This window comes from Erithacus rubecula (assembly GCF_903797595.1).
Source record: "Erithacus rubecula genome assembly, chromosome: 24".
Lineage (NCBI taxonomy): Eukaryota > Metazoa > Chordata > Aves > Passeriformes > Muscicapidae > Erithacus > Erithacus rubecula.
This window is the reverse complement of record NC_136676.1, coordinates 1,983,102-1,998,283: the sequence shown is the minus strand read 5'-3', so window position 1 is coordinate 1,998,283 and position 15,182 is coordinate 1,983,102. Positions and strand designations below refer to the sequence as shown.

General features: G+C 50.3%; 1 protein-coding gene across 4 annotated transcripts in view; it reads left to right on the top strand.

Moving 5' to 3' along the window:
* EPHB2 (EPH receptor B2) overlaps nucleotides 1-14,746 on the top strand; it is a 123,656-nt gene extending 108,910 nt beyond the window's left edge. For all 4 annotated transcript variants that reach the window (XM_079326068.1, XM_079326066.1, XM_079326067.1 and 1 more), the window contains exons 10-16: nucleotides 829-951; nucleotides 1,344-1,591; nucleotides 2,053-2,268; nucleotides 5,716-5,865; nucleotides 9,432-9,625; nucleotides 10,423-10,578; nucleotides 13,455-14,746. In XM_079326068.1, coding sequence (XP_079182194.1) covers nucleotides 829-951; nucleotides 1,344-1,591; nucleotides 2,053-2,268; nucleotides 5,716-5,865; nucleotides 9,432-9,625; nucleotides 10,423-10,578; nucleotides 13,455-13,563 — 1,196 coding nt within the window. In that variant the 3' untranslated portion in view covers nucleotides 13,564-14,746. The remainder of the gene's footprint in view (nucleotides 1-828; nucleotides 952-1,343; nucleotides 1,592-2,052; nucleotides 2,269-5,715; nucleotides 5,866-9,431; nucleotides 9,626-10,422; nucleotides 10,579-13,454) is intronic.
* The last annotated feature ends 436 nt before the right edge of the window (nucleotides 14,747-15,182 follow it).

The window sequence follows — 15,182 nt, the reverse complement described above, 5'->3', positions numbered from 1 at the left end:
GACAGGGGATGCAGCAGAGCTGGTACAGCCTGGGGTGCCTTGAGTCCTTCCTCACCCAGCTCAGCTGTCCAGGGCTCAGTGCCCAGCACTGGTGGCTGTGCAGACAGTGCAGCAGATTTCCCAGGGAGCCTGTGAGCACTGCAGAGTGCCCTGAGTACAACCAGTCCTGGGACTCAGCCTGGTGCTGTGTGGGGCTCCTTGTTTGGGGAGCTGTGAGCTCTGCTCTCCAAATTGCCCCTTTTGGAGTGAGCCAGGAAATGAGGATGGAAAGGGCTGAAGCACAGGTCAGAGCTGTGCCACAGTGCAGGTGGCTGGGATGTGCAGCAGCAGTCCAGCCTCACCAGGGGCCTTGGCCATGACCTGTCACTGTGTTCCTGCTCAGCCTGGCAAGAGGAACCTGTCTTTTGTGACTTTCACAGTGTGTCCCACTACTGTCTTGGGGCTCCCAAGAGGGAACTCAACCTTGGGCAGTGGTGGCAGTCAGAACAGGGCAGGCTGGACTATCCCTCCTGCTTGCACAGCTCCTGGAAGAGTCACAGATCCCCCACAGAAGAGTCTGTCTGCAGTTTGTAGTCCAGGCTCACAATGTAGCTCCCCACAGCCCCAACAATTACTTGTGGGCCAGTGTTCATTAAAATCAGCTTTAACAGTCCTGTGAAACATGGTTCTGTATGGTTCCTTCTCAAACTGTTCCTCTCTGTCTGCTTCAAGCCTTGATTCTGCACCTTGCTGAGGTAAAAAAAACCATCACTCAGTTTTCTCTTTTCCTTGGTGCCAACCATTCCAGTTGCATCCCTCTGTCTGACTCTCTCCCTCACCTTTGCACAGTGACTCCAGGGATGAAGATTTATATCGATCCTTTCACCTATGAAGATCCCAATGAGGCTGTCAGGGAGTTTGCAAAAGAAATCGATATCTCTTGTGTCAAAATCGAGCAGGTGATTGGGGCAGGTAGGTGACCTGGGAGTGACCCTCAGCAGCACAGGCTCCTCCATGGTGCCAGCATTTGGGAGGATTTAGCCTGATGCCACTGAGACCTTGCTCAGCCCCAGGCTGGACTAGAAGGAGCAGGGGACTCCAGTGTGGGAGAAGCAAGGCCATCAGTTCTCATGTGCACATAATCCACTGTGCAGTGCTCATGGATGGCTGCAGCTGGAGGGGTGGGGAGGGAGGGAACACGGATCAGGGGCGGGTACTGAGCTCAGGGATGGATATGGAGTGGATAGTGAGCTCAGGGATGGATCAGGGGTGGGTGCTGAGCTCAGAGATGGGCAGGGCAGGCACAGCTGGGGCCAGGGGTCCCTTGGTGTGGGAGGCTGACAGGCCCTGCTGTATGTTCACAGGGGAGTTTGGAGAGGTGTGCAGTGGGCATCTCAAGCTTCCAGGCAAAAGAGAGATCTTTGTGGCCATCAAGACCCTCAAGTCTGGCTACACAGAGAAGCAGAGGAGGGACTTCCTGAGTGAGGCCAGCATCATGGGGCAGTTCGACCACCCCAATGTCATCCACCTGGAGGGGGTGGTCACCAAGAGCTCTCCAGTCATGATCATCACTGAGTTCATGGAGAATGGCTCCCTGGACTCCTTCCTGCGGGTATGAGATCTGGGAGTGTGCAGCTTTAGAGGCTGTGCTGGCACAGAGGGGATTTGGGGGGAAGGTTTCATTTCCAGTGGCATTCCCTGCCTACCATCCCCTGTCACTGGGGCAGCTGCTGAATATCCAGAGGTCTGTATTTTGGGAACAGAGCTGGGGATGACACACCAGGTTTGTCACTTCTAATGTGTCTGTCCTAGTAGAGCAGCAGTAACAGCTGCTCTGTCTAAATATTTCTGGTTCTGGGTTGGAGCTGGGTAATAGGAATAGATTGGCCCTTCTGAGCTCTCCTGTGCAGGGTGGGTAGCAGTGTCCTTGGGGTGTGTGAGGTGCCTCCCACCCCCTGTGAGTCTGCACTCCCCACTGTCCCTGGGAGGGGGTGTGCTCACGGGTGTGGACAGAGGCTCCTGGCCAGCAGGGGCTGTGCTGTGCTGCTGTCACCGTGCCCCTGTGTCCCCCAGCAAAACGATGGGCAGTTCACGGTGATCCAGCTGGTGGGGATGCTGCGGGGCATCGCCGCGGGCATGAAGTACCTGGCAGACATGAACTACGTGCACCGGGACCTGGCAGCCCGCAACATCCTGGTCAACAGCAACCTGGTCTGCAAGGTGTCGGATTTCGGCCTCTCCCGCTTCCTGGAGGACGACACCTCCGACCCCACCTACACCAGCGCTCTGGTAAGGCTGCTCTTCCAGCAGGGGAGCAGTGGGAGAGGGAAAGGAGGGATCTCCTCTTGAAATTCTTCAAGGTGTTAGCAGTGGAAAGGTCTGAATGAGAAAGACAAATGAAATAAGCTGAAGATTTTCCCTGTCGTTCTTGTTGGTAGTTGAGCCTTCCTCCAAACATGTCTGAAAACACACATGTCCCTGAAAAGCCCTTGGTTGGAGTCCTGGTTTGAAGCACAGTTGTCTGCCAATAAAGGCAGAAGCTTCCCTTTGAAATGGACAGTGTAAACCCCCCTCCTCCAAACTATTATAATTTTGAAATTAAGAGGATCTCAGGCAAAGATATGGGAATAGGAATAGCAGTTCTTTACTAGGAAAATTAAAATAGAAATACAGTATTACACAGAACAATCCCAAACACTGCCAGAGTCAGAATCCAAGCTGACACCCGTCAGTCAGTCAGGGTGGTGGCACAGTCCCATTCAATGGTGGCTGCATCCTCCTGCAGTGGCAGATGTGGTTCAGCTGGAGCAGTGCTCCTGGAGAAGGTGCAGTTTTCCTCTGAAGGGACAGGGATGATGTGGAAAGGTCTGGCTTTCCTCTGGGATCCAGTGGAAAGAAGGTGCCTTGGTGTCTAAAATCTCAGTTTTTATCTGGGTAGGAAAGGCTTGGCTCCTCCCCTGGCTGGAGCATCTCCCAGTGGGATGATGGAATTTTATCAGTCTGGGACTCATTGGCCATGAACAGGAGATATCTCCTGGAGGGAGGATGGGCTATGGAAAGATAAAGATGATTGCCCAGCTGATTTGAAGATGGCCCATTAGCAGATAATGTGTGCCGGGAGATCAGGGTCACTGCCACACCCAGTTTTTAACCATGACCCATTAACAGGAGATATCTCCCACAGTGATAAGAATCTCTGCCACACCCAGTTTTTAACAATGGCCCATTAACAGGTGATACCTCCTGGATGAGGGGTGGGTCATGGGAAAGATAAAGATGATTGTCCCAGCTGGTTTAAAGATGGCCCATTAACAGATAATATGTGCCAGGAGATCAGGGTCACTGCCCCACCCGGCTGCAACAGATGGGGACAGAATCCGTAATTCTGATCACATCAACCCATTACAGTTGGCCTCAGGCTCTGCAGCTCCCTGTGTGTGATTCACCTGAGATCCTTTGAGATGAGATACTGCCCTGACAGGTTTGTTGCCAGGGCAGCAAGTCTGGGTTTTTTGCCATCACTGTCCAGTCATGCTGTCCTGCTGTCCTTTCTCATGTCACCTCACTGGCTCAGCCCCAGCAAGGACAGACTGAAGTGTAGGATGTGTGGGTGATGCCAGATACTAAATACTGCTATTCCAGAGAGTATCCAAATTAAACAGAAAAACACTCCTAAAAATTACTTCATGTTCAGTAACCTCCCCAGGAACACCTTGGTGCCATAGACACAAGTGCCACCAAGACCTGGTGGCTCATACCAGCCTGCAGAAGGTGCCTCAGGACCAGAGGATTATTTGGTTTTGCTCAGTGAGAGCTCAGCCAGGATTCCTCATAAATGCCACACAGAAACATTCTGCACAGCACATCAGCATCAATGCCCACGGCAGGAATTCTTGGAAATCAGTGTTGATAGAGCTGGGGCATGACCTGTGGAAATCACCTCTCCTGGCTCTTTTGAAGCTGGCAGTGATGAGATGCCTGGCATAGCTCTCAGTAAATTTTATCACTAGCTGAATAGTTAACACACACCTGAAAAAGTGTGGGTTTATTCTCATCCCTGTAGCTTCAGACATCAACTCATCCATCTTACACAGCCATCAATGGTTTTTGCAAACACTAATAATATTTATTTTTCACAACATGTTCTTTACAGCCAATTAAATTTCCCTTTGTTAACTAAATGCATGTTGTTTACTGCTGTTCTCTAGCCCTGGTTTTGTGCCTGTAGCTTTTCTCTCTAGTAATAAATTACTCATCCCTAATTTATTCTCCTTGAACTGTGGGCACTGTAGCAGGACATTTATTATCCATAGTGACAGACTATGTGCACCTACTGTATCAGAAGTCTCTTCCTCTGCAAAATAGTTTTATATCATCATTCTCCCAGTGACCCTGTGTCCATGGCTGGGCAGAAGCCACAAGCTTTGGCCTGGGAGGTTCATGCTGGACCTCAGGAAAGCCTTCAGAGTGGTGAAACTCCAGCTCAGACCCCACAGAGATGGGAGGTCTCACAGAAGTGAGTTCCCACAAGAATCCTCCAAAGTCTAATTTCTACTTTAGGAGTTTCTTTTGTAGCCATTTTTAAAATCCACTGCTTGCCAGGAGTTCTGTCAAAAGCCTGCCTGATGGAGAGGACATCCTCTTTAGTATGGGTTGCTTCACCTTTCCCTCTGATGGAAAACATAGTATTTTGTCTGAGGTTTGTGGCTGTGAGAAGATTAAGGAACATTATCTTTTTTCATTATTCTGGCATGTACTGGGGCTGAGTACTATGAAGTCCTGGGAGACCCTTAATAAGACATGGCAGTTGTTCATTGACAAAATATAATGTTTTTTAATCTTCTCACAGCTACAAAACACAGACACTTCTGCTTATTTTCTTCTGCACAGGGGAAAATTTTCCTTTCAGAAAGTCCCTTGAGTGAATGGCTGAAGTCCAAAGCCCCTGGTTGAAAATCAGGAGGCAAGAAGGGCTTAAGCAGAGCCTTCAGTCCCTGGGGACAAGCACTGCTGTGCTTAGTGGGAGTAGAGAGTCCTGATTTCTCCAGAGATGGGTGGCAGAGACCCCAGTGTCCACCCAGTCCCTCCCATTTCCCACCAGTGACCCCCATCCCATACTGAAGGGTGAGAACCTGCTGGATCAGGTGTACATCCACAGACAGACTGGGACAGCAGGACTCCACCCAGAAATGGTGTAGTGCTGACTTCAAAGGGTGGAAGCTGTAGAAGGCTGAAGAGGAAGGTGTTCTAATTCCCTTTATTCTGCTTTGGAGGTAGCCAGGTGACAGCAGAAGGATGGAGGGAGATCAATTTGGGTTTTTTACATTCCTGGCCATTCACTTTGTACCAAAGACCATTTTAGCACCATGTGCATTCTGCCATGCTGAGGGTCGCTGGAGCAGGAGGCAGTGGAAAGGAGCTGGCCTTGGTAAAGGTGATGAAGAGGAGACTGAGGGGACACCTCTAAGTGACCTTCAGGGCAGTAATGAAGAGACAGAGCCAAACTCTTTGCAGTGGCACCAGATGATACAATAAGGACTCATAGACAAAAATATGGCTGGGGTGGGACTAAATGGGGAGAATCATCATCACTGAAGGCTTCCAGTGTGGCTGGACAATCCACACCCACCCTGTGCTCCCTCCTGGGGTTTGACCAGAATATCACACAGATACTGTGGACACTGCTGTTGCTCAGCTGCTGCTGTCTCTGTTCCCATGGCCTGTTTGTGTCTGCAGGGGGGGAAGATCCCAATCCGCTGGACGGCTCCTGAGGCCATTCAGTACCGAAAGTTCACCTCGGCCAGCGACGTCTGGAGCTATGGAATTGTCATGTGGGAGGTGATGTCCTATGGAGAGAGACCCTACTGGGACATGACCAACCAGGATGTGAGTTCTGGGGGAGCCACTACAGTGGGAGCATTGCCAGGCCTGGCCCAGCCTGTGGAGTGTCACAGCCTTCTCTGTTGGGGCAGATGTGTGGAAGCAGCACTGGAATAATTTGGGGATTTATTCTGGGATTGGGGATGGCACAGTACCCACTGCACAGGGTTAAGGGAGCAGCCCAGGGGTATTGGCAGGTGGTGGGAAAGGGAAGGAGAAGATGGGTGGAAAAGGAGCAGAGAACCTCCCTGAGCTGAGAACCTTTTGGAGCAGAGCTTCATCTGCTGGGATCACAGACACTCCAGGAAGGTCTGTAACAAAACCACACAATGGCTTGGGTTGGAAGAGACCTTTAAAGATCATCTCCTTCCAACCCCCTGTCGTGGTCAAGGATATCTTTTGCTAGATGGTCATTAAATCTCCCCTGGGAAGCTTGGACTGTGGTCTGTAAGAAGCCAAGTAACTTAAACACAGCTGGAAACCAAAACCATGAGGATTTTAAATATTTCATTGCTCTAATTCAGGTCAAACAGTTACATGTAGTCCTTGCTCCCAGGAATGCAGCCCCTGCCCTCAGCAGGGCCATTTCCATTTTCCCTGCTCCTCTTGGTGTGGTACCTGGGGCTCAAACCCCCCTGGCTGGTGGCAGTGAGTGCTGGGAGGATGCTGCACCTGCATGTGTGTGTCAGAAAGGTTCTTCTAACTCTGCCTCTCAGAACAGCTGCCCTGCCTCACCTCATGAATCTTTGGGATGTGATGCCAAGGTGGGGGACCTTGGGGATGCAGAAAGCTCATCCTGGCTCTTATCACCACTGTGGCAGAGCTGTGCTGGGATGGCAGAGCTGTGCTGGGGATGGCAGAGCTGTGCTGGGATGGCAAAGCTGTGACAGGGATGGCAGAGCTGTGATAGGGATGGCAGAGCTGTGCTGGGCATAACAGAGCTGTACCAGGGATGGCAAAGCTGTGCCTGGGCCCTGGCACCTCCCTCTGCTCTCTCCCAAGCCCCTGCTCCCCCTTTCTGTGCCCCAGGACACGATGCCCCATAAATTGTCCCCACTTAAGCCCAGCTGCTCCTGCTGTGTGGAGCGTGGCGGGTATTGAGGGCAGCTTGCCCTCCTGACCCTGGGGTGTGAACGCCTGGGGCAGCTGCTGGGAGAGCTCACTCAGAGCTGGGGCTGCTCTGGGATGTGGCTGATGGCAGCAGGGCTCCCTGGAGCACAGATGAGTGCTTGGTGTTTGCCTGGTGCTGCTCCCCACCCTGGCCCTGCCCTGCCCTGGCACCCAGGGAGCTGCTCTGGGGCTCAGCACCCCCTGGGAGGATCCCTGAGCTGCACAAAGCACTTCAGTGCCCATGGAATCCTTGAGGCTGGAAAAGGCTCTGGGATCATTGCTAAACACCCTAAACCTGTCCCCAGGTGCCACATCCACACCCCTGCTGAAGCCTTCCAGGGATGGTGACTCCACCACTCCCCTGCACAGCCTGTTTCAATGCCTGACAACCCTTTCCATGAAAAAATTTTTCTCTACCATCCAGTCTAAACTTTCAACTTGAAGCCATTTAGTATAGTCCTGCCACTTGTAACCTGGGAGAAGTGACCAACCCTCCCCAGCTCCCTCCTGTCAGTGATTTGTGGAGGAGTCACCTCTGGTCAGACCTTCACAGGCTCTGTGGGGCCACCCCCTGTCCAGCCAGGGCAGCAGAGCTGGGGGAGGACTAGGTCTCTTCCACCTGGCAAATTTTGGCAGCAGCAGTGCTCAGATCAGCCTGCCCAGCACCTTGGCCACACACAGCAGTGCCTGCAGCACCTCCCAGTCCATTCCCCGCCTGGAGCCACCATCCCAAACCCTGCCAGGTGCCCCTCCTCACACTCTGCATTGTTTGGCATGGATCAGCCACCAGCTCTTCCCTGCTTCTCTCCCATTCCCAGTATTCTTCATTTTCTCTGTGTAGCTTTCCTACTCAGCAATATGCCCACCACCACAAGTATGTCTAGACTTCCCTAGGATGGGGGCTCAGCCAAGGGAATCCCACCAGGAAGATCTTGTTTTGGAATTGTGCAAGACATGGCTGGGCAAAGCCAGGGCAGCCTTGATCCCATGGTGAGAATAGCCAGGTTCTTCCTCAGGATCCCTGAGGGAGGTTCTGTCACTCTTCTTTCCCTTTTCCTTCATTCACATGGACAGTTGGTGATTTTCAGATCTGCTCCTGATGTCTGCAGTATCCTCAGTTCTGGTTTTTGTCCTTCCTTTTGGGTTTTGTTGCCATGCACAAGCCCATCTCTGGTGTCCAAGGCTCCTTCTGCTCCTCCTTCAGTGCCTGTGCCTGGCCAAGGAAGCAGGAGAGTCCTGCCTGTGCCTGCCTCTGTCAGAGGAACAGATGGTCCTGGGAGAATGGAGCAGCTGCATCCTCCTTTGTCACCTGGGGGGGATGGAGGGTGCAGGTGCAGAGTGGCAGGGAAATGGAGTTCCCCTTGAAGAGGATCCTCCAGCCCATGTTCCAGTGAACATTGACAGAACAGGCATTTCCACAGATTGTGTGGAGCAGGAAGGAGACCCAGACCCTTTTTGGATGAGCCTGGAGCTGCAGTGTGATTTTGGCAAGGTGTGCTACAACTCTTCTGTACACACTGCAACTAAGTTCTGCTGGGCCTGGCTCTGCTGGCTGGGGTCTGAGTGCTCCCCATGGAGTTTTGGCCTGCAGGCAGATCCAGCTGTTTCTGCTGGCTGAGCACACCCAGGCCATGGCACAGCCCTGTCCTCCTGGACCACCTGGAGGACAGGTGTCTGCCAATAAAATCAGGAGCTTCTCTTTGAAATGGAGAATGTAAACCCCCTCCCTCCAAATTATTATAATTTTGAAATTAAGGGGCTCTCAGGCAAAGAGATGGGAATTAGGAATAACAGTTCTTTACTAGGAAAATTAAAATAGAAATACAGTATTACAAAGAACAATCCCAAAACACTGCCAGAGTCAGAATCCAAGCTGACACCCGTCAGTCAGTCAGGGTGCTGGCAGCAGTCCCATTCAATGGTGGCTGCATCCTCCTGCAGTGGCAGATGTGGTTCAGCTGGAGCAGTGCTCCTGCAGAAGGTGCAGTTTCCTCTGAAGCTCCAGGGATGATGTGGAAAGGTCTGGCTTTCCCCTGGAATCCAGTGGAAAGAAGATTCCTTGGTGTCCAAAATGTCAGTTTTTATCTGGGTAGGAAAGGCTTGTCTCCTCCCCTGGCTGGAGCATCTCCCAGTGGGATGATGGAATTTTATCAGTCATGCACTGGGACTCACTGGCCATGAACAGGAGATATCTCCTGGAGGGAGGATGGGCTGTGGGAAGATAAAGATGATTGCCCCAGCTGGTTTAAAGATGGCCCATTAGCAGATAATTTGTGCAGGAGATCAGGGTCACTGCCCCACCCAGCTGCAGCAGATGGGGACAGAATTCACATTTCTGGCCACATCAACCCAACACAATCAGTTGTGTCAGTCACCCTCAGGACCCAAGGAGAGGCACATGATGAATTCATCATGTCAAGGTTTTATCCCAGCTGCACTGATGCCCCCTTCTCCTCCTGCAGGTGATAAATGCCATCGAGCAGGACTATCGGCTGCCACCCCCCATGGATTGCCCCAATGCCCTGCACCAGCTGATGCTGGACTGTTGGCAGAAGGACCGAAACCACAGGCCCAAATTCGGGCAGATTGTCAACACCTTGGATAAAATGATCCGAAATCCCAACAGCCTGAAAGCCATGGCACCTCTCTCCTCTGGGTATGTGTTTCTGTCTTCCTCTTGTCCTTGGGCTCCTCTGGACAGGTCTGGTGTCCTCTGGGTCCTGGTGGCACTGTCCCTGCACCTCTCAGGAGCTACTGTAGAGCTTGGCCGGTGTTTGATCCTTTATGGGGATCAATAATGCTTTATATAGCATTAAAGGAAGATATAATCAGAATTTGGGGTGGAAGAGACCCTACAGCCCATCTCATTCCACCCCTGCCATGGGCAGGGACACCTTCCACTATCCCAGGTTGCTCCAAGCCCCATCCAAGCTGGCCTTGGGCACTGCCAGGCTTGGGGCATCCACAGATATCAAGGTCCCTCTCCTTGGGCAGCTCTGCTGAGCACAGGCAGCTCTTGGACAGTGCACCCAGAGGAGCACCTTGGTTTCATGAACAAGGGGATGCTGGGGCAGTGGCATTGTTCTGGTGTTCCAGCCCCACTGCACTGGAAGCAGGTAAAGCCCCCTGAGGCAGTGTGGAGTTCCCTGGGCTGGGTGGGTTGCACCAGCAGTGCTCCTGGGTGAGAATGATCTGTGTCCCCTTGTGCAGCCAGGATTTAAAGCTGCATCCCTCATCTCTGATGGCTCCTGCCTCTCCTGCATGAACCAATCCAAAAAGGTTTCCCTGGTATCTGCACAGTCCTTCCCTTGGCACAACAGTGATTCCTGGGTGGAATTCCACAATCCAGGGCAGTGCCTGCACTGTGAGTGATGCTGATCCAGCTGCTGGAGGGTGCAGGAGCAGTTGTGCTTGCAGCTCTTGGTCAGTTCACTGCCCATTTCTGTGTTTCAGGATGAACCTTCCCCTCCTTGACCGCACAATCCCAGATTACACCAGCTTCAACACTGTGGATGAGTGGCTGGATGCCATCAAGATGAGCCAGTACAAGGAGAGCTTTGCCAGTGCTGGTTTCACCACCTTTGATGTAGTATCTCAGATGACTGTAGAGTAAGTGCCCAGGTTTTGAGTCCCAAAGCACAAGGGAAAGTCCCAGCAGTTTTGCATCAATTGGTATTAAATTAGATGTTATTATTGTATGATGTAGTTTTACTTTTATAGAACTGTTGCTTTGTGGAGCCATTTTTATTCAGTCTCCAGACTGTGTATCTGTCACTCTGCACCTGCAGAATTCCTCTCCCCACTATCACTGTGAAAATGAACATCTCTGCCACTGGTGTCCAAACCACCACATGAAACAGAGATTTCAGGCTGGCATCAGACACTTCTCCAGAGCACTTCTGAACTTTCTGAACTTTCTGAACTGCAGTCCTCTTGGATGGCTGATGTGTTGATGGAGACAAGCATGGTGAAGAGTTCTGCCTGAGAAAGGCAGAATCACAGAGTGCTCACAGTTGAAAGGGACCACTGGAGGTGTTCCAGTCCAACCTTCCTGCTCCAGCAGGGATTTCTAGAGCTCCTCACTCAGGATTTTATCTGTGGGAAGAGATTTCACACCCTGTCTGGGAAGTCTGTTCCACCCACACAATGAAGAAGTTCTTCCTCATGTTCAGGTGGATCTTTCTGGTTTCTTGCCATTGTGTCTCAGCCTGTTGCTCTGCCACACTGAGCAGAGCCTCTTCCAGCCTCTGCCACATCCCCTCACACACCTTGGTAAGATCCTTTTGTGGAGGTTGGTTTCAAGTTTGTGCTGCATCCACTAAAAAATGTCCTGCATCTACAAAATCCATCCTACAGTGACACATTCTCAGCTAGTCCTTCAGAGAAATCAGGCAGCTGAAGTCCCTCTTCTGGTGGGTTTGGAAATCCCTTGGGGCTGGCTGAGACCTTGATGCCTCTGCTGAAAGGTTTGTGGCTGGCTGCAGGTATTGTAGAAACCCTCAGAAAGGGCCAAGCATCAGAGCTGTGTGTAAGGCTGCAGTGTCTCTGAGCCTGGTGGCCTGGGAGGTTTTTGGATTTGGTGCTTAAATCTAGTCAGAATCCATTCACTCAAACAGTCACTGTGACCTTCTCTGCTTTTAAGTTCTTATTTGCTGCTGAGAAGTCCCCATGGCAGTTCTGACTGTTTTGGGACATCTGCAGTGCAATCCCAAGGCCCTGGGGTTGACTGGGGCACAGTGTTGGCTGTGTTTATACAGCAGAAAGACAGCCCATGAAATGTGAAGGGTAGGCAAGAACTTTGACCAAAGAGAGGAATCAGACCACAGCCCAGCCCTGCCTGGTTCTGCCTTTGCAATATCTGACAGCAAGCAGGATGCAGCCAGTCCAGCAATGCTGGCAGTTCTTTCACAGTCATGCTCATTATCCCTTGAATGCCACCTCTCCCAGTCCCTTAGTGTCCCTCAAGTCTTCTCCAAGAGCCTTCACCACAATCCCAAGAGCATCCTCAGTTCATGTCCCACCAGTTTTGACAAATTTCCATCCCACATTCCTCACCTGCTTGGCTGGATGTACAACACAGAGGACAGCCCAAGTCCTTCTTCCTTGGAAAATTGTGTAACAGGACTTGACACCACCCCTGATGTTCAGTGGCCTTTGCAGAAGTTGATGGGAGTCAGTGGAGCTGCTGGTTCATCCAAATTTGGAGAGCCAGCAGAGTGTGAGTGTTTCCTGCAAACTTATTCAGTTCACCAAATCCACATGGTCCCAACAGAGACCTGCAGGAAAGAGTTCTCACTGGTTTGTCTGCAGGCTGGGACATCTGGGACACTCAATTATTCCAAAAATCACAGAACCATTTGAGTTGGGAGGGACCTTAAAGCTCATCTTAAATCCATGGGCAGGGACACCTTCCACTGTCCCAGGCTGCTCCCAGCCCCATCCACCCTGGCCAAAAAGGAAATAATTCCTTCCCAATATCCAATCCAATATTTAATGTTCAGGGCAGAAGGTTTGGAATCACAGAATTGTGCAGAGCCACAGTCTTATTGTGGTTTACAGACAGGATGAAGAATTTTTTCCACTCTTTGGAGCTCCTCTTTGCCCTTCTTTGCTCAATAACCTCTACTCTAAACATGGCAAAGGTTTTGCCACTCTTCCCTTTAAACATCTGTTCCTAACACTCAAGCTCAAAAGACACCTGAAATTCCTTCAAGTCACATTTGGGTTTTGTGGCCTCCCATCCCCTGATGGGGAGAAGAAGATCTGAAGATTTCATGACTGAGGTTTATTCACCAAGGGGAAAATGAGAGCAAACTCAGCTGGAGATATGGAGAGGATCAATTTAGAGCCACACTCATGCTCTTGGCATAACTTTTATTTCTCTCAGATGTCTGCATCTATAAAAAATAGAAGCTGCCCAAAAATGAGATTTGCCATGATTTAACAAAAGGATAAGTGCAAATATTCATCACTTCATGGTCTTACCAGCTGAAAGGAAAAGCATCAAGAGCAGCATCATCTGCATATGGGGGTCAGAGCTACACTGAGGAGAGGCAGGACATCCCTGTCTGTGTCTCCAGGGGTAGAAAAAACAGGTTAGTGTGTCACAAAATGAAAGAAAATCCAAAACAGTACAAGAGTAAAAAATGTCAGACAAATCGACTCAGAAGCAGAGAGCAGAGCCTGTGGCACTTGATTTCACACTCTCTGTTGAGGTTCAGGACTCTGAGGGTGCTGCAGGTAGGTGGAAAGTGCAAAGATTGGGGTAAGCAACAAAAAGTTAAAGAGTGAAAGTTTCACAGCATCTGTTTGTTGTATTCATGGAGGAAATCTGTGGATATTTCAGCTCCCTACATTCCTGTCTCATGGACTCAGAATCACAGAATGGTTTGGGTATAAAGTTAATTTTAAATACCATCTATGATCTTGCTGTGCTGTGAGAAAATCCCTGCTGATGTTTGTGTTTGTTTCCTTTCCTCCCAAAGGGACATTCTGCGAGTCGGGGTCACTTTAGCAGGACACCAGAAGAAAATCCTGAACAGTATCCAGGTGATGAGAGCACAGATGAACCAAATCCAGTCTGTGGAGGTTTGAGAGCTGCCTGTCCTCCCACTCCTCCTCCTTGAGGCCCTGCTCCCCTTTGCCCCTGTGTGTCCAAGCTCCAGGTCCTGAGTGTTCTGCACAGACTGGAAGCTGCTCTGAGAATCACAGCAGCAGGAGGGAACACCCTGTCCTCAGCAATGAGGAGTCACCAAGAGCTTCTAGAATTTAAGCAATGGAAAAAGGGAACAAAAAAAAAAAAAAAAGACAGCTATTTTGAAAAAAAAAATACAACAAAACGAGCAGACTGCAAAATATTTTTAAATAATAATAAAGCAATTGCATTCTTGAAAAGGGCTCCAAGACCAATGGGAGTCTCCAAAGGAAGAGAAAAAGCAGCTTCATGTTTCCTCTTGCACAAGGCTGCTGCAGCTGGACCAGAGACCTCTGGAGCAGTGGGACTTCTCCAGGAAGAGGAATGCAAGGAGAGGCCACGAGAAGCACATCTCTTCCTGTCATGGGCTCTGGGGATGCTGAGCCAGGCCCTTCCCCAGAGCCCCTGAGAGCTGCTCCAAGGGGAGAGCTGAAGCTTTTGGTGCTGTGGAACCAAGTGCATCTCACAAACTGATGGACTTCTTCAAAAGCTGAAGACTTTTTTTTTTTAAAAAAAAAACAAAACAAAAACACAACAAATAAACTAAGACTAGAGGAAGCTGTTTCCAACAAATGAGAAGGAATCTGTAATGCCTGGGGAGGGTGGGGGGGTGGGGATGGGGAAAACCAATCCTTTTTACATCTCTTATTTTCTCTTGTCATGGAACAGTTTTGTGAGTGACAGTTTCCTAAGGGTCCGTCCATCCACCCTCCAGTGGCATCGTGTCTCACACATATCATTGCTCCAGACTTTTAGTGCTGTCCTTTCTAGATGCCAATGAAATCTTTTCCCAGAAGACTTCCCAAGTACAGTATGTAGTAGTTTTTGATTACAAATGCTGACGTGTACCTTTATTTTTCAGTTGTCATTGTTGGGAGATTTGTCCTTTTACATTGTTTTGTTAACACCAGTTTGTGAGTTTGGGGTTGGAAATTTTCAGTTGGTTGAGGGTTTGGGTTTTTTTGGGTTTTTTTTAAATGACAAAGAAATGACATCTCCAAGCATCATATCATCCCTTCCCTGTGGAAGGAAAAATTGCAGCTTATTGACCATATGACAGGAGAAAAAGGTTTTTTATATGCACATTTCCTCCCGTTTGCTTATTTGTTCTTTCCAATTGGTCGTGGCACCACAGATGTTTGTGGCTGTTTGGGTTCCAGGTGTTTGCCAAGGAAAAAAAAAAAAAACCAGCTCAGCTTGGGTGTGAGCAGCATCACAGGGAGGTTGGGAGGGAAAGGTGGGAGAGTGTTTGGGTTTTGTGAGGGAATGATGACTCCAGCTGGCTTCAGAGCCCTTTGGAAATGTCTGGCTGCTGAGGAAGGTGTTGGATTGGTGCAGGGAAAGGCAGGGCAAACCCAGTCCTCTCAGAGGAGCTCGTGGCACAGCATTTTGGGGTGGGGGTTGTGCTGTCTGCAGGTGGGGATGGTCCCTGCAGGTGCCAGCTGTGCCTTGGGGACCCTGTCCCTTTGTGGGTGATGCAGCTTCAGGTTCAGTCCCCCACATCAAAGAGAAACTGGGA